General features: G+C 42.5%; 2 protein-coding genes across 7 annotated transcripts in view; one reads left to right on the forward strand and one right to left on the reverse strand.

Annotated features, from left to right (window-relative positions):
• Positions 1-6770, reverse strand: part of TOGARAM1 (TOG array regulator of axonemal microtubules 1) — a 45041-nt gene extending 38271 nt beyond the window's left edge. For all 4 annotated transcript variants that reach the window (XM_055804791.1, XM_055804774.1, XM_055804784.1 and 1 more), the window contains exon 1: positions 5220-6770. In XM_055804791.1, the coding sequence (XP_055660766.1) occupies positions 5220-6695 (1476 nt within the window). In that variant the 5' untranslated portion in view covers positions 6696-6770. The remainder of the gene's footprint in view (positions 1-5219) is intronic.
• Positions 6771-7045: 275 nt separating this feature from the next.
• On the forward strand, positions 7046-22062 carry KLHL28 (kelch like family member 28). Of its 3 annotated transcripts, none has more exons than XM_055804874.1 (6): positions 7078-7178; positions 7885-8100; positions 10145-11043; positions 14070-14513; positions 17240-17448; positions 18079-22062. In XM_055804874.1, the coding sequence occupies exons 3-6, from the start codon at positions 10145-10147 to the stop codon at positions 18240-18242; spliced, it is 1716 nt and encodes a 571-aa protein (XP_055660849.1). In that variant the 5' UTR covers positions 7078-7178; positions 7885-8100; the 3' UTR covers positions 18243-22062. The 3 variants fall into 3 exon arrangements, with proteins under 3 accessions (XP_055660841.1, XP_055660849.1, XP_055660854.1); XM_055804879.1 differs by having other exon boundaries at positions 7885-8042; XM_055804866.1 differs by lacking the exon at positions 7885-8100 and having other exon boundaries at positions 7046-7178.
• Positions 22063-22951: the final 889 nt, after the last annotated feature.

The raw sequence follows: 22951 nt of genomic DNA on the forward strand, positions 1-22951 counted from the left end.
TCTCACTAAGGTGTTTTTAATGTTGAACATAACTACAGTCTCCTGAGAATCTAGCAAATTAAGAAAAACTCTGTGCTTGCATCTCTAGTGCCAGGCTAAGCATCACTCGCCAGTGATATCTCGCTGCTCGAGGTGGCAGCCACACGTGTGACCACAGTCACACCTGGACTGTGCCATACAGAAACACACCGTGCAGGACGGACACCCTTGGTTTATTTTATGTCTGTCAGCACAGTTGGATCATTGTTCTGAATCCTGCAGCACAGCTGGCAGCCCGAAGTTTACAGATGGGTATGAAATAAAATCAGTGCCAAAGGACTTCAGGGATTACAGGAAAACATTTCATCAATAATCTAATTTAACATCACTGACAGAAGCTGCATTTAGACAAATCCTTGAAGGCAATGTGCTTTATCACCTTGTATTTTTAGTACACATTAACTTACACATGTTTTACTTTACATCTTATCTGATCAGGAAAGTCTACACACTGCGTTGGACAATCACTGTGTAACATGACCCTAAAAATACTAGTAGAAAAACAACTTTAAACATTAAGCTCATTTCATGCTTCCTTTCAGCCACAGAATGACTCCAAAAGTTAATTTTTAAACAAATTCATTTCAAAGGAATGTCTGAATTAATAATTAATTTTTTACATTTACATGAACAAATCAACTACCCAAATTTTATGCATGATATACCTTAGTGAAGAGATAAAGAACAAGGAAAAGAACTTTATTTATACAGCTTATGGCAATCTCCTTCAGTTAAGAAGGAATGTCTTCAAGTACAGGAAACACTGTCCAAGTTTACTCATGTCAGTGTGCCTCAAGTGGAAACGCAGTTCACCTACTACTTGCATCGAAGATACATACACTCCATGGGATAAAGCGGTTTTCATGGCACAGATATAACAAAACAAGCCAGCAAATACCATACCAAAAATCACAGCGCCATATAAAAAGATGTCGCCCACCCCGGAGAGCCTTACCATCTATTAAGTAAGACATAACAGTAAGATAAGACAAATGATCATGATACAAAGACAGGGTGGCAAAGTTGTCAACCTACAGAAATCAGATAAATTTCAATTTACAATAAAAATCAATAAATTGTGCTTATATTTCCTTTGCAGTAAAAGTGAGTCTAGTCAATAGGACTCAATGTCTTGAAAATAATCTCATGCTAAATCAGGCCCCTGGTAGCAAAGACAGCTTTCCACAGTCTACTGACTGCACAAACTAGTTCTCCACTGACAGTGGGGCTGCTTAAGCAGTCACCATTCAGGTAACTAAAATGAATCCCTATTCTTTTCCTCCCTTATACATGATGATGAGCAGCATTTGCTTTACCTTCTAATAAAAGGCCTCCCTGATGTGCTTTTTCAAACAAGGCTGTTCCTTTCCCTCACAGAGGGCAAAGATGCAGTAGCTACCTTAAATTATGGTTTTGTCTGTCACAGGAGCAATGTTACAGCTAGACTTATCTTTACAGACATTGAAGTAAAAAGAAATCACTGGAACCTGGAAAACTGAGTACCACCACTATTTCTGAGTGACAAACAAGTGCCACCAGCACTAGTTAAACCACCGCTATTGGAGAGAGATGCATGATGGTTACAGCAGCTAAGCAGACTAAACTGGTATGAGACTGTATATAGACACAAAGCTACTCCCTGAGCCAGGTTCAACTTACATTCAACTTACTGTGTCTTCAAGGAGCTTGCCAAGTGGGCAGCTGTTAATCCACAGCAATTTTTAAAACCACTGCTCCCAAAAGCCAGTTGAAGAGTAATTGTAAAACCTCATGTCTGCCAGTAGTACACTCTGCCCACTGGCAAAGAAAAAGCTTCCATTCTCACATGGACTGAACCAAATTTTTAAAACCCACTGAATGCAAAATATTACCTGCTGTATTGTATCAGCCCTCAGATGTTTCTTTGTAATGATGGGAAGAACACTTTTGACATTGTTCACATCAGGTGAACCAATACAACTAAAATAAGCTGGTAATGCAGATGTAATTTTGGTACTGTGTTCATTTATGTCCAAGTCAAAATTGGCAACTTTCAAATTCTATCAAACATGACATCAAATTGGTTTTTTGTCAGGACTTACCCGCATGTAAGCAAAAAGCTATGTGGAGAGGTGTTATACTTCCATGTAAAATGAATTCTGGTTAACTGGAGGTTTCTGGTTATTCAGACATCTTTCAAGTAAGAGTGCAAAAGGCGCATTAACATGTTTCCTTTGGCAGAGTGCAACTGACGAAGTCTTCAAATTCTGACACCTCAAAGTTATCGACCTGCTTCCTACCAACTTAAATATGCAAGAAAACACAAAATGGAAGTGAGAGGCAAACAGAGCAAGTCAGAAAGCAGAGGGAAGAGACAGGAACAAACAGAATCTCTAGGAGGCACAGGATATCTTACAGAATCAGTCATTAGCTGCAAAAAAAAAAATACTTCTCATTTAAAAGGAATAAATACAGTACATGCCAAACAGGATTTTCTCCGGGAGAAAATCCTGTTTGTCATGTACTACTCCATACTGTGTGCAGCAGCGAAAGCAGAACGAGACTGGTTAACTTACAGCTCAAGTCCCCGCACAGCAGCAAAGGAAAAGAGATATGGGAAAGTAACCTGCACTGATAGTCCCAAGTAGTCCCTGTTCAGAAGAATGCTTTTACCAAATAAGGGCTGAAATTGATTTTGTTCTGATTCTGAAAAAATAGATGGCACAAATGTAACTTCTACATCTGCTCATAAGCAAGAACAAAGTGAAAAATGTGGCATAATAACACAAGAACATAGGAACAGACGATCACAAAGGAAAATGTTAATTTAAACTTGAAGTATTTGCACAATGTTATGTAACTGAAAGAGTCTTTCAAGGAGAAAAGCAGAAAACCTGTCATCCCACCACAATTCAGTCACACAGACAAATGCAGGGATGACGAAGAGACAAGCTAAGCGCTTGTCAGACATAGGAAGCTGATCTGAAAGCCATGTTATTTTATCCTGTTAGGCTTTACGTACAGGGGGTAACTAGCTGTCTCTACACAAGAGCTTCCAGCAGTTGGTTTATGATTTGCACACCTTTGAGAGTAACACTATAAAACCCCAAACCCCACATGTGCACACTTCACACGCCAGATCCCCAGCAGCTGGGCTGGTTTTCATCCCAGTATTATGCAATGGGATTTATGCCCATGAAGCTCATAGTACACATCTAAAAATACGTATCATAGAATGGTTTGGGTTGGAAGGGACCTTAAAGACCATCTCATTCCAACCCCCTGCCATGGGCAGGGACACCTTCCACTAGTCCAGGTTGCTCCAAGCCCCATCCAACCTGGCCTTGAACACTTCAAGGTATGGGGCATATATTCTTAAGAACTTTTATCATTTAGTATCAAGGATGTTCCCCAGTAAGCTGAGTAACTCCTCATCAGTGACTTGAAGCCATGAATATGTAGTTCACACCGTTTCTAAATGCACTTTACATATGCAACATGAAACCATGAAACCACAAATTAATTGCTTTCTCACCTGGGTTGGAAACTTTGGCTCCACCTCCCCATTTACAGGGATAAATCCAACCACAAGTACAAAGAGATTAAAAAAAAAAAAAAAAAAAGGAAAGATTTCCACAGCGCCTAAGGGTGAACTCAATAGAGGGCTGTCTGAGGCAGAAGACCTTCCACCATGCCAAGCAACAGCCAGGTTTTGGTGCATGTACTGGCTTGCTTTTTGTTTGAAGTCTACAGAAAAACATGAACCCAGCCAGCACCAAACAGCAGTGCAGAACTCTGCCCAATTTGCCTAGAGAACGCTGGCAATTAACGATTACTTATACAAGTTGCATTAGTCAATACTGAAAAGCTGTTTCAAACAGAAAACCCTTCTTGATCTAAAGGCATTTCCTACATGTCTTGTGCAGACCCTGTTTGCTTTGTAGACAACCCAGAGGAACTTAGTAGCCTGATTCATCAAGCCAAAAAGATACAGATCAATCTCTTTAGGGGTCTGAATAAGGTAACACACCAACAAAGGACATTGGCATGTGTGCGTACAAATATATATGTGAAGTTCAAGTTTTTATCACTACAATGATATTAACTTGCACTTCTTTTTATTAAGAGACTTCACTAAAAGCTAGCCCTCACCAAGTAGCCCTGTTTATGACCTCATCCAATACAGTTACTAAGCAACTAAGGATTAAATTCTGAATACGTAAACACAGTAGTGAGGAAGTCTTTTCTAAACAGCTTTCAAATTTTAAAAAGATCTACTTGTTTAAACGCACTTGCTGAAGATCAAGTATAAATTAAACCTGTCCAGTTTAAAAAAAAAAACAACAAAACCAAAAACAACTCCCCACCCAAAAAAAACCAAAAAAACACACACAACAGAAAACCCACCACACACAAATACACTCCCAGGTCTTAAATACGTGGACAATACCCGATACAGATGTCACTGAACAGAACTACTGCCAAAGTAAAAAGGACCTGAATAATTTTTCAATGTTTCCTTCCCTTTGCAGCTGCCGACATGATCAGTAACTGATAAAATCAAAATTCCAGTCAATCAGAATTGCTATTTCATCCTGACCTACATTTTTTGTAGTCAAATCTGACTGAGGAAAAAGAGCCACATAGACATTGGCAATCCTCAAGTTTTATTACCGGTCAGTGCACTGCCAAAAAGCACTGGCTGAGCCAAACTCCAGTGCTCTACCTTCAAAGCCTGAGATGAAGTAACTTGTCAGTTTTTGCTCCAAACAGCTTTTGTGTTTAGGACAACCTTTGCAGTCAGTCAAGTACTCTGAAATACAAATATATAAACAGAAACTCTGAAATAGTTTCCCTACTCTTTTACTCATTCCTTGGGTTTTATCTAATCATTGTCAGAGACAGGTCACTATGGCTAGATGTAAGTGTCACATGGAATCTAGCTAACCTAAAAAAAAATATTTTTTTTTTTCTTTTTTTTTGTGGTAAGTTGTCTGGTTCCTACTAGTGTTAAATCTGACATAAGTTCTCAAATTTGTCTTTCCAGATTGATACATGTACAGAGATCCTTGCACATAAAATATTATAGCATCAACCATACCTTGCAAATACCCGGCATTTAATAAGCCTTTGACAACTTTCCAATCCCCCTTTGGAACATGCTTTAGAATAAACGAGCCCAGTAAGCTATGAGTACATACCTGCTCCACACCCTTTGTGGAAGGCATCTTAACTCTTGATCCACCTTCCCTGTCTCCAGCACGCTCATTTTCCCAAGGCAGTTTGTTTTTTCCTTTACCCGCACTCAAGACTCTTCTCGGACTTACACCCAGATCGGCACATGCATAGTGTGAGCCAACGTTATGCAGAGCATCATCCCTTGAATGATACCCACAGTAACTGTGTGCGCTCTGAGTCCTGTTGCCCATCAACAGCCAGTCTGTATCTGCGCCAGGGGGTAAACAGGACCCCCTGTTAGGACCAGATGATGGTAAGGGCACAGCATACTCTACAAACCCTTGGTCCACTAGCTTCGGTAAGGTCTTCCTGGCCAGCCTGGCCTGCACTGCGTGCATCACTCCATCCCCATCATCCTCGAGTTCCACTGCATCCACTGCCTTGAAGAGAAGGGTGGTGTTGCCCGGTCCCATGGAAGATGCCAGCACAGCAAATGCTTCCATGGCAGCATGCCTGACCTTGCGCTTGCTGTCCACCAGCGCAGGAGCCAGCCCAAATGCCAGCCTGACCAAATCCAGCTCCTCACCAGGGTAAGTGAGGAGGGCCATGATGCAGATGTTAACCACCTCCTCACGGACCCTGGAGTTCTTGTGCTGCAAGTACTCTTGCTGCAGCAGCAGGCTCAGCACCTCCTGGGGACCTGCTGCCTTCATCAGCCACAGGAACAGGCAGTTGTACTCCTGCCGGATGGCCAGCTTGTTGTCCCCCAGGACTTTAGCAGCAGCAGAAACCAGAGGTGCCAGCAAGGCCTGAACCTGGTCGCCCAGGCGCAGGGCCAGCAGATGTATCACCTCCAAAGCCCCCAGCACCACCTTGAAGTTCGAATCATCGAGGAGGGAGCAGAGGAACTGGACAAGGCCCAGGAGGCTGGGGGCAGGCGTGGAGGTCACCGCAGCCTGGCTGGCACCTTCAACCACCCTCTTCAGCTCCTCCACGGCTTGCGTGCGCTTCTTGTAGTCCTCCTGGTCCAGCAGGCGAGCGTGCAGCTCCGGCGGCAACAGCCCGAACTTCAGGCCGGTGCTGCCGGGCGGGGCGGGGGGCGGCGGCGGGGCCGAGCCCTCAGCGACCAGCTGGCCCTCCAGCAGCCCCGGCCGGCCGGCGGGCGGGCACGACTCGGCGCCGGGCTCCTCCTCCCGCTGCCCGGCGGGCCCGGGGCCGCCCAGCTGCCAGGCCAGGCTACGGGAGAGCTCACCTAGGCCGCGGCGGGCAGCGGGCGGCGTCGGGAGGGCGCGCAGGCAAGCGGCGGCAGGAGCGCGGGGGGGCCGGGCGGGCCCGCGGCGCCGGCCGCGCAGGGTCTCTCCACACAGCACCGGCCGCAGCCCCCACGGCAGCTCCTCGGCGGCGGCATCACCCTCCCCCGCCGCCCGCCCGCCGCGCTCGGGGCCCGCCGGCTCCTCCATGGCGCAGGCGGCCGGCGGCAGCGCAACAGCCACGGCCATGGGCGGCGCGGGACGGAGCCGCCCCCGCCCCGGCAACGCCGCGCGGCACAACACCGCCGTCTCCAGGCGCCGGCCCGCACCGCGCCTGCGCGGCACCGCCCACGGCGCGGCGGGTTGGGGGAGACCGGCACACCCCTCACCGCCGCCCCCCGCCACACACACACACGGCGCTGCGGAGCGCGGGGGCGCCGCTGCCGAAACGGAGAGCCGCGGGGCGGGAGCAGGCGGGGCCGGGGCTGCGCTGCCGGGCTCCCGGTGGAGCGGAACCTCCTTCCCTTCCCCCCCCGGCGTGTGGAGTGGCACCGCCCGAGCCAGGGGATTGTGCGTGCGCGGCGCTCCCCCGCCACTGATTGGGTGGGGGGGCGGGGCGGTGGCGCCCGGAAGTGACGTTGCCGCTGCCGGGCGCTGCCGTACGAGCGGAGGTTAGCGAGGCGCCTACCGCGGGCCGGGCCTCGCCGCGGCCTGCGCCACCCCCGCCCTCAGGTGAGCCCGGCCGGAGCGGGTCCCCGCGGCCGAGAGGTTCGGTCTGTCCGCCCGGGGCTGCCTCGGTGTCGGCAGCGCCTCCGTGCCCGTTTGCAGCGTGGCGGCGAGCGCTGTTACACCAGCGGCTCCGCGGAGTGCGGGCGGAATGGAGCGGCACCGTGCTGCGGGGCAGGGGCGGCCTCAAGTACTCGGTGGGTGGGGGGCGGCCACCCACCCCGGGAAGACACTGGTACAAGCGGAGCGGTGGCGGAAGGGTGTCAGTCCCGTCCCGGCAGTGCCGGAGCTGGCGGCGGGGTGGCTGGTGCAAGATCCCGGTCCCACGAGCTCCCCGCAGGCTGCCCGGGAGAGGCGGGGGGGTCTGCACTGCTGTTATTTCCGCCGGGAGCCCCTCGGCAGGGCGGCCCGGCTCTGCCCCCGCGCCCCTCCGCCCCCCGGGCAGCCTGCGGGCACGGGGCTGAGGGCAACGGCTCCCAGATCCTAAGATTTCGTAAGCCAGAGAGCTTACGCTTGTAACTTATTTCTTGCAGTTGTCATACGGATTTCTGGTTTTGGCATGCAGAAGATGGTTTTTGTGATGTGTCGGGTGTTTAGAACCAAAGTTAGCTCGGTGCTTGGGGTGGGTGCTTTTGTGGCTTTATGCTGTGTAGTGAGTAACAAAACTAGACGAGTTGCTGACTGCCTCCAACCATTTTGTACCCTAAATAAGGAACTAGCGAGCACTTAAATTCTACCGTGGAACAGAAAAGCGCCTGGAGCTCTTCCTGCTGCTCACATAAAGAAAATGCTGTGCTCTGCATCGCTTACTGGGCATTGTTGCATACCGTGGTTTCAAGAAAAGTAAAAGCCTTCATTAAGTGAGCTTAGGTATTTACACTTCTAGTTAACCTTTTTATTTCCAGCAACTCTTTCCCTGCTCTTCAAGGTAAGTTTTACCTACAGACTGTGAAAAGAATCTGATAGTCCAGAGCCTAGGGGCAACTATTTGATTTTTTTTGTGAGTGCAGATTGTTGGGCTAGCGTACCTTTTTCAGGGCTGGCTAACATTCCAGCCTCTGTCTTCTTGCTCAACAAAAAAATAAATACATGCAATTGTGTGGTGTGGGCGAGCATTGCCCTGCAGGAAGGATGCAAGATACACCAGTAGGCATCTCTACCAAGTTGGTACAAAAAGATTTATTTCTGCAGAATAGCTTAAGTGTAGCTATTTATAACTGTTCTTACAGGTTTTGTGTCTCAACTGTAGTTATTCCTTTTGCCTTCTGTGTAGTATTACCTTGTGTTTTATGATTTCTACATATTTGTAGAATCAAGTTAAGAACTGATTGCAAACATTAAAGGAAAATAAAGTTTTAGCTGCTGAACAGCTTCCCTCCCAAAAAAAAATTTGTGCTGCTTAAAATACTTTCTTTTAGATAGGTGGTTTTTTTCCCCAGTATAGAGTTGTGAACTTGTCTTTTAATGGGTGAGAGGTTTTCTATTCCTAGCTGTAAGCCTTCACTTCTCTGTCGATGCTATTATGTTCTGTATTTAAATGTTGGCAACTAATTTTATTCTTTCAGATTGAGCACTTTTTAGGTAGGCTCACTGCAAATTAGATGTCAGTTAAAGAGCTATAAAAATGAACTGCTTAAGATAAAAGTAGTGAGTCCTTGAAGTTTGTGTAGTCATTTAGTAAATCAAAATTAAATCAGCTTTTCAGTTCAGAAATTGGATGGTTGCAGTGTTCTCTGTAGAACTATTGTTCTGTTTCCTCGTGGTCCAGGATCCTGACACATTCATACTCTCCACCCTCTCACTGGTATAATAATTCAGTCTGAATAAAGAACTGAAGAACTGCTTCTCCAACAGGTAGTGGTGGGCAGCACCATTTGAATTGTAACGATACTGAAATTAGAGCAAGTATCATAATGCCTTCAAGTGTCATGACACAAACTAAAATTTTGTGGAAGAAGTGTTTGGAGGTTTTGTGGAGCTGTAAGTAGGAATGAGCATCCTTCTCTCTGCCCTTGCTAGTGGTGTGGGGAAGTGTGGGTAGCTGCCGGTGCTGTGAGGGTGTGGAAAAGGTGGTAGATACTAGGATGCTTGACCTGCCCACCTGGGACCACGCCTTGCTCACCCTGGGAAGCACCAGCTCCCACCTCTTGCATCTTGATGGTGGTGGCAAGGCCCAGCTCCCGGTCTTCCCTGGGTCTGATCTCTCCAGAGGGTGAGGGCATGTCCGCTGGGGGGTTTTCTGTCACGGTGGAAGACACTCTGTAAGGTGAGGCGAGGATCTTCCCCTTCTCCTGTGTTCCTCTGCCTGTGCGGAGTATAGTAACCTCTGTTCCTGCACATACGGCCCAGCCTGCTCTGTGAGTCTTCCCTCTGTGTGCGGAGGGAGGGCCTTTTCTGTTCTGGGCAAGGAGGTGGGAATGGAGAGCTGGTCCCTGCCTGCCTGGTGGGGCCCTGCCCACAGCACTGGTTGGAGGGGAAGCACAGCAGGGCTTGACTGCACCACAGTAGTCCTACATAGTCCACCAGGCAAGTAGCACAAAGTAGTTTAAAAACTTTTAAAACTTTCTTGCAAATGAGCTGGTTCTATTCTTTATTTCAGTTGCTGTTAGGTTCTCTGAAATACCTGATATAGAATCCTATTGTTTATTAGGTGTTTCAGATAATATGCTTTTTACTCCAGAACAACAAGAAAAAAGGTGGCAGTTGTTTTATTTTTGTTTTTTTAAGTCAAAGATTAATATAGTATATGCTGTTAGTAAACATTTGATTGTCCTGGATTTAACTTGCCTGAAAAAACATAGTGCACAGGGATTGAAAAAGTAAATTGGGAAATAATAAACCTAATTAAGATAAAAGCAAAAATGGAAAAATATTTTTTTTAAATGTTATGTGTGGCATATCTAAGTAACATGACTAATGAAGCTGTTGAAGTGAAGCCCTGAGTAATGCGTTAAAATTCTTGTTTGTCACAGATGGACCAGTCGTCTCCAACCTACATGCTTGCCAACTTAACCCACTTGCATTCTGAACAGCTTCTGCAAGGCTTGAACCTCCTTCGCCAACATCACGAGCTCTGTGACATTATCCTTAGAGTTGGTGATGTCAAGATCCATGCCCACAAAGTGGTGCTTGCCAGCATCAGTCCGTACTTCAAAGCCATGTTCACTGGGAATCTTTCTGAGAAGGAAAACTCGGAGGTGGAGTTCCAGTGCATTGATGAGACGGCCCTGCAGGCCATCGTGGAGTATGCCTACACGGGAACTGTGTTTATCTCACAAGACACTGTGGAGTCGCTTCTTCCAGCTGCAAATCTTCTTCAGATCAAACTGGTAGTGAAGGAGTGCTGTGCGTTTCTTGAAAGCCAGCTTGATCCTGGAAATTGCATCGGGATTTCCCGTTTTGCAGAGACCTATGGCTGCCACGACCTCTACTTGGCTGCTAACAAGTACATTTGTCAAAACTTTGAAGATGTTTGTCAGACGGAAGAATTTTTTGAGCTTACACATTCTGAATTGGATGAAATTGTTTCCAATGACTGCTTGAATGTTGTGACAGAAGAAACAGTTTTTTATGCACTAGAGTCATGGATCAAATGTGATGTGCAGGAGCGACAGAAGTACTTAGCACAGCTGCTACATTGCGTTCGGTTGCCGCTGCTGAGTGTTAAGTTTCTTACGAGGTTATATGAAGCAAACCATCTCATTCGTGATGACCATACTTGTAAACATCTGCTAAATGAGGCCCTAAAATACCACTTTATGCCTGAACACAGACTTTCCCACCAGACCATGCTGATGACACGACCTCGCTGTGCCCCGAAAGTTCTTTGTGCTGTAGGAGGAAAAGCTGGACTGTTTGCATGTTTGGAAAGGTAAGTAATAGTGAAGTTGTAGCAGCGCTTGAGTGTGTGATGTTCCCGCATGTTTGTTATCACCTTGGGTCAGGATTAAGACAGTCATTGAAGAGCTGTGGTCTGCAGGATTGTAGTTACTGCTTTCCTTCATAAGATCTCTTTAAGTAGATTAAAAAAAAAAAAGAAAAAAAAAAAGACAAGCTCTGAATTCAGAATGCTCTTTGGTTTCACCAGTAATCTGTCACAGGGTTTTGTTTGTGCCAACACAAATAGCTATAAAATGGGATTTTAATACTGTTGATTAAGAATTTGGTTAATAATAGTTTGTACATTACTTCTTTATCCTTTCAGGTCTTTTCACTTTACGTAATTTTTTCCCTGATCTATTATTATTGCAGACAATCAGATCATAAAATTTAACCTAATATATGACAAATATGCTTTCTGATAACTCAAAAGTTACTGGAATTAAAATAGACTCAATCAGGAAAGAGTGAAGAGGTAGTTCTTAGCCATGTCACATTCTTGGTCAAAATATAATCATGACTTTATTCTCTGCTGGCAGGAACAGGTACGTACCCATCTTTCTTCACTCTGTTTACAAAATGATTTTATTTTTTTAATTCATATATAGATATATTTATAAATAAATAAAAACAATAATTCTCCAATTACTGGAGTACATCGCTGACACTAGTGATGTGAGCAAAAGGAAATAATAGGGAGAAAAATAAATTTCTTCCCTGTACTAATATGGTTGGGTTTACTGAAAACATTGTACTAACATTACCAGAAATGGTAGATAAACTATATGTGGGTCTGTGTATATCATGTACTTACAATTACACGTATAGTGCTTTGATGTCGAATGTACCATTATCAGCTCGGTAAACGTTTTCTGTGTTATAGCAGATTACCCAGACTGGTTCCATAGCTGAATTCTGGGATAATAGTTTACTCTGAGATACTCTCTTCTGTGACAGTTCCGTGCTTCTGTATATATAAATATACTTAAAAGCCTGGGAAGATCTGTATGTTCTTTTTTGCTGTGCTTAGAGATGTTAAAGTTATTTAAAATTAACCGTCCTGATAATAGGGATCAATAGTAAACTAGATGTTGGGACTGGGAATTGTTGGTTTTATAAATTAAAAAAATAAAGGGAGTTTTGTGCTTAATAAAAAAATCTGTGTGAGTGAATAAACTCCATCCTCTGATATTCCTCAGCTCTGTTTCTTTCACAGCTTCTTCAGTGATTGTAATGATACTACATAACAATGTAGTTTGGATTATTTTAATATTTAAAAAAAAATGCTCTTCACTACTATTAACCATGTTGTAATGTGTACAAAAACTTACTCTTCCTTAATTTATTATCCATTTTAGTCTTTCCTAAATTGTTGTTTCAGTTAAGAATTAAGGTTAAACAATTGCTCTCGACATACAAAAAAAGAAGTCTCGGATGGATTAAACAAACGAGTCCTAATACAATTAAAATTGTGAAGCAGGAAACCTTAATTTCACTATTCTTGTTCTACTTTTCCTCTTGACTTGCAGGAAGGCTGGTTTTTCATTTACAGTTAGCTGCTGCTGCTTCATAATAACAAAATTACTTAGAATACACTGAGTACTGCTCTTTTCTAACCCGGCTGTTGATATCAAGAGCCGGCGTGCTGTTTCGGCAGTCTCTGCTTTTGGGTTCTTGGTGACTATCAATGGCTCTCCAGTGGCTTCATTTTCTTGTACGTTTTTTGAAGGGATCATTGTAGAAGAATGGCTGCAGAAGCGTGGCCTTAGAGTCTCTGAAGATCTGCACAATCCAGGCCTGGTATTAGAATAGGCCTGTAATCAGAATTGTACTGAAGTTGCTGTGCTGGAGTTAACAAGAAAGGTGGCCTTGAGCTATTCCTGAATCCTGAGACCAAGTAATTATGTTGTGCCAACAGGCCGTGGCTGTAACAAGCTACAGCTGCTGGGAAAGCAGGTGCAGGGCCAAGGAAGATAGGGACCGGTATGGGAAAATAGGGAGTAACAAACTACAAGGCTGAAGCACAGCAACACAATTAGCTACATGGATAGAATGCTTATTTTAGTCATGATAATTAGGGGTGTGAGAACCGCGCGCATTTAGAGACTACTAACCAGTTATATTTCTGCTTTACGAATGTGCATGTGTATCGGTTCTATATAAGTAGCGTTAGAAACTAATAAAGTTGAGCAAGATGCATAACTCATATTGAGTGTCTTCTTGACTCCGGTGAACCCTTCTTCCAACAGATCATATTCCCTGTGAACTAGATACTCTTTTAAGTCATTTAAGTAATTTATTAACTACTTAGGTAGATTGACCTGACTTCATAAGTGATAGGCTAAACTCACCGTATTTTAACACTGAGTATAATTGAAAGAAAATGCAAATAAGCAGTATTTTGAAAAGTCTTTTCAAAATTAGTTTGTTCTAATTTGGTATTTTATTTAAACTATACAGTACATGTAAAATAGGTATTTACAAAACTACAAATGGTACTTTCTAAATGTGTGTTTGTACATATGTGTAGGCATGCGCTTCCCCCTCTTAATTCTCCTTTCTCTCCCATCTCTGTGGCTGTTCTGACTTCCACCACCCCCAGTTTACTCTCTGGTTTATATTTTTTGCTTACCTCAGTCACAGCCTATCTGCAAAAGCTGCTGTGGCATCAGCACCATATTGTCTTCCCTTGCGTTATCCATGATGCTGTCCTGCCTTCTCCGTGAGTCTGTCTGGTTTGTACTTCCAAAATTCCATCATCTTAGGTCTCAGACTTAGTGCTGTGGCTTCTTGCTGCGTTGCTGCATCGCACTGGATGGTGAGGCCCTGGGGTTTTAACTCATCAGAACAGTAAACAGCATTTGATTTTAGCTTACATTTGGGCTATTGGAAGCAACAGCAAACATCAGATGGGACATAGGAAATAATCTTAAGGCTATGTTCCTTGATGCTCATTTGCACTTCACAGAGCTTTAGCAAGTTAGGTTTGCTCACATAATCTTTGTCTTTCTGTTTCAGTGTTGAAATGTATTTTCCCCAGAATGACTCCTGGATAGGCCTGGCACCTCTTAGCATTCCCCGCTATGAATTTGGAATATGTGTCCTAGACCAGAAAATATATGTGGTAGGAGGGATTGCAACCCACGTGTGTCAAGGCATCAGTTACCGAAAGCATGAGAATTCAGTGGAGTGCTGGGACCCTGATACAAACACTTGGACATCTCTTGAAAGGATGTTTGAGAGCCGGAGTACTCTGGGAGTGGTGGTTCTGGCGGGAGAACTCTACGCCTTAGGTGGCTACGATGGGCAATCTTATTTACGAACTGTAGAGAAATACATTCCTAAAGTGAAGGAGTGGCAGCTAGTGGCCCCGATGAACAAAACAAGAAGTTGTTTTGCTGCAGCTGTCTTGGATGGAATGATATATGCCATTGGTGGTTATGGTCCTGCCCATATGAACAGGTATGTGCTTTTGATGTGTCTAGCTCAATATCATCGGCTGGAAATCAGCAAAACTCACTGCTAAGCTTACGTTCAGCAACTATTTAAAAATATTCTAAGATAGATTGGAAATCCACGGTGTAGCTCATTAATCCTTGTTGGGCCGTATCAGGTTAATAACTCAACTGGGAAATCTTTATTTTAATTTACCTTTACTTGTTCCAGCTCGGAGCTGGTTTGTCTGTGGTTTTTGTGTGGTGTTTCGTTTTTAAATCCTCAAGAAGGAAAAATAGTAAAGACAAAGACACATACACATATTACTAAGCAAGGTGGTGCAAGACACCTGACCTTGCACACACCCAAGCTGGTTAACTCAGCAGAATAATGTTGTGTGGGCTCATGTGCTCAGGCCCCAAGGTAGTGTCTTTGTGTCTGTCATGCTGTTGCATCTCATTTACTGAGGTCTCTGGAGAGGCTTGCTTAGCACCTTGCCAGTGCTCTGTAAATCCTTGTACCTCAAGCCTGGAAAACACTAGGATGTGTGGCTAGCTTTAACATTGAAAGCATTTGTTGAAATGAGTATCATTTTTCACGTGCTTAATATACACAAAATAAGTGTTTATCTCGGCTGGAATCTTAAAGTAGTCTCAATGATAATAGTAAAGTTCAGGATGATGTTACTGGTCTGGCCCCTGGGTAGAACTAGGATTCCTTCAGGCCTTACACCCACGAGAACGTTTTCTGGTACCAGCACGGCTCTTTCAATTGTTCTGTTCCACATCGCTGTCTACAGATGGACAGGAGCATTTAGTTAGACCAAAAAGTCATTTGTACTCCCTTTTCTTTATTAAAATGGGAACAAATCAGCCATATGGACCTCCAGGAAGCAAATTAATAAAATACAAATCTAAATAGCTGAAGCAAGATTTTTATTATTTATTATAGGAAGGGATACATGGATTGTTTAACAGTGTAGTGTAATGACATTACACTATTCATTAATGGTACTTACTTTTTATACTTGATATGTTTCTATATAAAACAGTTTATGAAGCAAAGGATTGGTTTCCAAATAGGAAAGTATAACTAAGTAGTTTTCATTCCGTTACTGAAATACAAACCAGCAATAAGTTAAACTGTTTGGTATGGTTGTGACAGGATTTTATGAAATGTAACGTGATATCATTCTGATGTTCTATATTTTAAATTGAGCTGTGTGAACAGTTGAAATACTTAATAGACCTGGAAACCATCTCCAAAAGTTTTCTGTTGACTGTAGGATTTCCTTACGTGAGAACTTGACCAGCAGTAATTCAGCTGTGCTGATGCCTCTTGTGGTCGCTCAGCTCTGTACCACCTTTGTACCATACAGAACTATTAGCTTGAGTAGGAGCTTAAAGCAGAGTCAGAAGCAGAGTAGAGCAGGTGTATGGGGAGTTACTGGGGGGTGCTCACTCCACTGCAGCCTTGTTGCCCAGACTGTAACACAGGGAAGATGATCGAGCTCTCGATCTTGCCAGAATTGGTTCCCAAAAGTTGAACACTCAGTGTACACAAGGCTTTTGGAAGGGAAACTTGGTAACATCCTTCCAGGAAGCGTGAGACTTACCACTGCAGCAAGAGGAAATGTCTTTATCAAGCTGGTACCTTTAAAGGGAAAGCTCTTAACAGCGTTAGAATTCTGCAGTAGCCTTACTCCTTCACTCTTTTTCGGTCAGAAAAGAATTGCTAGCAGTTCCTGTAGAGTTAATGGAATCTGTTATTTAATTGTTTGCCTTTTTAAAAGTAATTTACTTTATTGAATAATTTGGGTTTTATTAATTATTCAAGGATGTGAGTAATATGCTATACCATACAGTCACTAGATTCATACAAGCACTACGGTGTAATTAAGCACCTTTTTTCCAGTGCTGTAGTGCTTCTGATTTTCTCCTCCCCTTTTTTCTGCCCCTTCATGCTGCACTTCGGACAGGGAATGGCTGTGTGTCATGAGTGTCTTAATGGCTGTGACCATCTGTACAGCTCCAGTGGTGAAAATTAATAATAATAATTCATTTCCATTTTATCCTGAAGGCCTCTTCTGTCCTTAGTCTTTTCATCAGCAACCTCTTTACTACTTTTCTTGAGGAATATGCTCTCCACATTGGGTTATTTTTTGCCTGTTATTTTCAGGCAAGCCTCAATTAAGTTTTTGATTTGATGTGTTACCCAAATAGATATACTTCAGGTCTGCATTGTGTCCATTTTTTCATGGGTTGCTTTTTTTATAAATAGCAGCAATCATCCTTGGAAGACCTTTCAGTTCTGAGGCCAGCTTTGAAAAATCTTGCTTTGTTTCACTATGTAACCTGAAGATCCAGGGTAGCGGCATGAAGACATCAGAGAAGCAGCTGAACTGCAGTTGCTGTGTTGGGATTAAATATGTTAAAACTGCTTTTTGGCAATGCTCTGCTGAGAACCTCCAGCTGCTTTTTGTTGTCAAAGGACCCTAGGATGTGATTGATTGCTTCTGAAGTGATAACACTGGCGTTAGCTTCTTGTGTGCTACCATTGGGTAGGACAAAGCAACTACATTGCAGAATTTTCCATCAGCTCAAGCCCTTTCTCTTTATGTTGCATTATTGCTGTGTGTGGTAACGCTGGTTGACAGAACTAGATGTACCTCTGACAAATGCAGATTGCTTGTGGAGTGAAATTCAAATGTCACTAAAATCCAAGCCTCACAAGTTATTTGTTTGTGTTTGCAGCATGGAGCGTTATGATCCAAGTAAAAACTCATGGGAGACAGTAGCTTCGATGGCTGATAAACGAATAAACTTTGGCGTCGGTGTCATGCTGGGCTTCATTTTTGTAGTAGGTGGACACAATGGTGTGTCTCACCTATCAAGCATTGAGAGGTATGATCCTCATCAAAATCAGTGGACTGTGTGTCGACCCATGAAGGAACCCAGAACAGGTAGGGGCATACGAAACTCAGCAGTTAACTGTGATATCCATTCAGAAATAAACTGTTTGACCTCAGAGAAGCTGCAATAAAGTTGCAGTGACTTGTCTACAGAGTGTTGCATTTCATCTATAAATATATATCACTTAATGAGCTGTGTGAAAGAATAAGTATTTATTCATTTTTAATTACTCCAGTGTATTAATACAGACCTGTAACAAAAATAATACGTAGTAATATTTCTACTCTACCTTCCATTTCTTCATTGATTTTGAGTGCATTTCAGCAATGCTGTGATTACTGTTCTGCTGTATTTTACTTTACGCTGAGACTCAGTAGTGCATCCCCTCTTCTGTCTCCCTAACAAGGAGCACTGGGACAGAAGATCATTGCTTTTTTTATAGGAAAGGATGCGAGAACAGTAAAAAAGGAGTGTAAGACCAGAACAGAGAGGGACTCTTAATTTACACCTGTTTTCTTTAAAAACAGCCCAAAATAGAGGCTGTGAGAATTTGTCTGTTCAGCCTTGAGCTGGTGTGAGGCGAGGGAGAGTGTTCAATTAGGAACAGAAGTACTACTTATTTCCATGTTTGGTGATCATGCAATCTATTTGAGATTTATTGGGTTTTTTTCCCCCCATAGGAGTTGGTGCAGCTGTAATTGATAACTACCTTTATGTAGTTGGAGGTCATTCAGGGTCATCCTATCTGAACACTGTACAGAAATACGATCCCATCTCGGATACCTGGCTGGACTCTGCTGGGATGATGTACTGTCGATGCAATTTTGGTTTGACTGCACTTTGATGAAAATCAGAACTTTATGGACCTGACGCAAAGGTGGAGCTTAATCTGCTTGAAAACAAACCCTGGTGGCGGAGACCATAAGCTGCATTTTCTGAAGTTGGAAGGTTGGAGGAATGTGGTGAAGAAATGAGGAAGGATTTGTTTTCTTCTGGTATTTGGCCTTTGTTAGCGTAGTGACATGGGCAGAAGAAACGGAAAGCTTATTTACCGGCTGGGTTTAGGTAGCGTCCTGTTAATGGCAGTGAATTTTAGAGAGTACTGTACATGCCTGGGATATGGTTAGAAAACTTACTGTGTATCTAACCCTTTCACTTTCTACAGCTTTCTCTCTTCCTCCTGCCTACTATAAAACATGAAGTTTACTGTGCTTGGGTGGGAGATGTGTGAATGTGTTGTATGACTGGACAGTTTGCTGATTGTTGTCTGGTTGTGTCTTCATATTAAGAAATTGCCAGTGCTTCATAATTTTTTTTATGAACAGTAACTAAAGGGCTGCCTTGTTTCTGTATCTCAAGGTTTGTAAATAATAAATGCCATAGTATGTTGCCTGTACACTCCCCTTTGTTACCTGCTTACTGATAGGAGGGCTGGGATGATACTACTCAAAAAAATGAAGAGGCAAATTTATTGCCTCTTAATGAAATACTTGGATCTGGTGAAGAGAGATCACGTTTTTATCTTTCCCTTATTTTTGTGGATAAATGAGTACTAGATTAAATGACTTGATCTTGCTAGTCTGCTGTGTCTTTTCAATGGTAACGCACGGAAAAATTACAACAGTAATGCATCGGAAGACGCCACAGCAGCATTCATAGCATGAAATAAAATAAATACTCAAAACTGAATCCATCCCATCCTTCTCCCAAGCGCACTTGTGTCCATATTCCGTATAACTTCCTTTTTTAAAAGAATGTATGACTGCTTTCTCAGAGTGTTCAGATATAAAAATGGTGCTAAATGTAGGACTTAACAATAAGGCTGTTACTGATTTTAGTGCAGTATGCATAAAGCATGATTGTTTTGATTGTTCTAGTGTTTTTATTTGCTTGATACATTTGTGCCTATGAAAACTGTCAAGAATTACAGTGTGCTGAACGAGCTCTGTTTGTTACATTAATTTTTTTTTCAGATCTGTTTATTGTTCTCACAAATACATACATAGGGAGTGAATAGTGAGATCCCATCTTGGGTTCTTCAGTCTTGCCTTTGACACAAGTCGCAATGAATGAAAAGCACAGGGCATAGTTCATCATCCCTGGTGTGTCCTATGCCATGGAATACTGAAGGTCAGTTCCCGTGATTAACCAGAATCTCAAGAGATAAAACTTTGTGATAGCCCTAAACTTAATGAAAGTTTGGGCAGAGAAATAGAAAGCCATGCTGTGCGTTACAACCATTATTTAAAATAGATGACTGAATAAATATGAATTTTAGCTAATTTAGAATGTTTCAGTTTGTCTTCTGCTTTTTAACTAGGAATCATGGTTATCTTGAATTTCTGTTTTATGTTTGTATGTGTATTGCCAGGCTTAGTACTGAAGAATTCTTCCTCCAGAGTTATTTTCCCCTTGTTTAACGTTAATTTAATGTTTCCCCCTTTTTTTTCCAAGCCCATATAGTATTATTTTTGAAGGTGCAATAATATTTGAAATAGTTGCTTTAAAAGCCATTTTGTTAAAAGTATGCTAAGTGGAAGGGTTTTGAGTGTACTTGATTTATTCTAAGCTCCTGCAAAGCTAATTGCAGCCAGGCAAACAGTGGTGTTCCTTGTTCTTCCATATGCTAATGTTCAGATTTTAAACAGTCAAGGAGACAAGGGTGTTTTCACCATAAAACATTATTTATTCGTAGGTAACAGGTGTTTGCACAGATTTTACAATCCTGCACGTATTCTTCAGATCTGGTAGAATTAAGCAGGACTTTAAAAGCAAATAAAATAAACAATTTCAGAGTTTTCCATGCAGTTTGACCCACTAAGGATTCTAGTTATATAGCAATAATAGCATAATTTAATTATTCCAGTGAATCTGTTGATAGGACACAAGTAGGTACCTGGTTGTATGTTGTGTGTTTGTGCATGTGGAGGAGAAGGAAGGGGAATAGGTTTGGGGCTAGGGGTTAACAGAGATTTTTCAGCCTGTTGTGTAGATTGCCTTCTCGTTCTGTTCAGGTAAATGCACAAGCGGAATGGTTATCTGTGCTGTTTTACTTTTCAGTCTGTTTCACAGAGATGCCATTGATTCTCAGATTTTCCAATATACACTGGAGATAAAGATGCTTAACAAACTAATATTGAAATAATAAAAATTCCTTGCCTAAAAGAGAAGCTTATGCCTTTTACTTATTGGAGGCTTTCCGTGCAGTTCATTATATGCCATACCTTTTAGAGTTTAACTCCAATAGGAATTTGTGAATGAAGATGCTCATATACATGTTCTGATTGGAAGTATTAGTAAACACTGTTTTCAGTTAGTAGACAGTGATATAGCAAGGTATAAAAGGTGTTTTGGCTTCATCAGAACAAAAAAATACATAGGTCAGGGCGGTGTTGATGGTTATTTAATATGTATATAAACACCTTTGATTTATGGAAGTCAAAGCACTTAAAATGGCAAAATGCTTTATTCTCTTTACCTAGGCAGCAGTAATGTTAAATTAGGTTGTAGAGACTGGACCTTTATTGTGTCACATGGTATTGCTAAATTTAAGATAGCAGCATAAACAATTTTTTAGAATGCTGGCTTGGTATGAAAAATGGGGAAAAAACATGTAATGAACTATACTGCTGTTCTTGAATAAACTGTTTAGCTAGACATGGATTGAACATGGTATCAACTTAGGGATTGTGTCACTTAAAATCATGCCATCTTCACTTTCTGTTCTGGGTGCTTGTCCTGTTCACTGAAGTGCTTGGTTATAGGAAGAGCAGACACAACAATCAGTTTAAATCTGCATTTAGAGTACTCTCATTGTAATGTCTGTCTTGCAGTTTAAAAATTAGGGACCTTCAAATAAGATGTCATACAACTATAAATTATCATCCAGTTCTATTTCTTAATCACTCAAAATTATCTGTAAAGCACTTTAAAATGGGTATGAGTTTATATGTGTACATACAGTTCCTGAATTTTTGCTTTTCTTTTTTTTTTTTTTCCTTCTCCAGTTACTCATCTGTAAGCTTCTTGACAGTCTCTCTTACTAGGAATATGCTTTTCTTTCAGAAAGTCTTGTTGAAATTCCTAGAGGGGAAAATGTGTCCAGTATGCATTACAACCAGTTAACTTGTTCTGGAAGATAGCGTGTTACTTTTGTGAATTTGCCATCTGTAAGTCCCCATTCACTATATGAAACAATGCAAAATGTCCAAACTTGCCTTAAATTCTTGATATTTTAACTGAAACACAAAGAACTGGATGATAATTCCTATTTTTTTGCCTTATGCGCTGTGCTGTATTTTAAACCCAATGATAAGTATAATTTTTAGCAGGATTTAATAATTGTACAGAGATTACCAAATTGTACTCGGAGTTGACCAGAGTGCTTTGGTTGAGAGTATAAAATGATATATGTAGTTTTGTGTATGTAGAGTGTTTTTATGTGTACATCTTTTGTAGCAGCAACGTTCTGGTTTTGTTATTGTTTACAAAAGTGGCATTTGAGTTCAACAGGAAAATAACTGTAACCTGCATTCTCGGTCTTTACTAGTGTTCTCAATGTGTTTGCTCTTGTGATAATGCTCTTGTAAGTATTGTTGTAACTGTTTCATTGAATGTGAAACGATTTAGTAAATAAACATGGGGAAAAAACCCCCTCACTGTTACACTTCTATTGGATGGTGCATATAAATAATGCTTTAGCTTTCTCTTTTAAGCCAGTAACATCTCTGTGAGTTGTTGATCAAAAATGGTGATGCCTCAGTGCTGCAAGGTAACAGCAGACCCAAGGGCAGGTGGGACAGAAGGACAATTGCCCTTTTGGGGGAGGGTTGAGCTGCCTGGAAGACCCTGACCTCAATAACAGTGTTACTGGGTCTTTACCCCATTGGTACTAAAATCCTCTTCCAGAGCTTTTAATATGTGGCTTGCTATTTTCCATCTGCCCCTGTAGCTGTAACTATCACCTCCCTGAGGAACCAGTAACCCTCAAAGGAACAGAAACCCACTTGTTCCCGCTTTCATTGGCGGAAGAGCATGCTCTGGAAAGCTCTCATGCAGACTATTCTCTTCTGGTAAAGACCCAGCAGTCACTGAGTGAGTGCAGAAACATGATCTGTTCAGGGCCTAAGGGGGTTTGCAGCTAAATAATTCTAGTTTGCTGTTAGACAGCTCTGCACCTGTCTGTTAGGTGGTGGTTTCACTCTGGGAGATGGTTTACATGAAGTAACACCAGGCACCCCTCTGTCCATTAGTGAAATGGAAGTTTATGGTTTGGCAGTTGTGCGCTGAAACAATTTTTGTACTGTCTTAACCTAAATACAGGCAGAAACAGCTAATATTTTACATAACCGAGAACAGGAATTAGTGTGTTCAACTCTCTTTCTTGCCCAAGGCCTGAATTCAGCTTCTGGTTGCTGCTGTAGGAGATGCCATTTACCACTGGTACTCGGAGGTACTCAACAACACTGTTCGTAAACCAGACAATATCACGTCATCTATGAACTCCAGCTAGAAAACACTGCCTTTTATAGGCTTAGTCATGCTGAAGCTGGC

This window comes from Falco peregrinus, chromosome 1 (assembly GCF_023634155.1).
Source record: "Falco peregrinus isolate bFalPer1 chromosome 1, bFalPer1.pri, whole genome shotgun sequence".
NCBI lineage: Eukaryota > Metazoa > Chordata > Aves > Falconiformes > Falconidae > Falco > Falco peregrinus.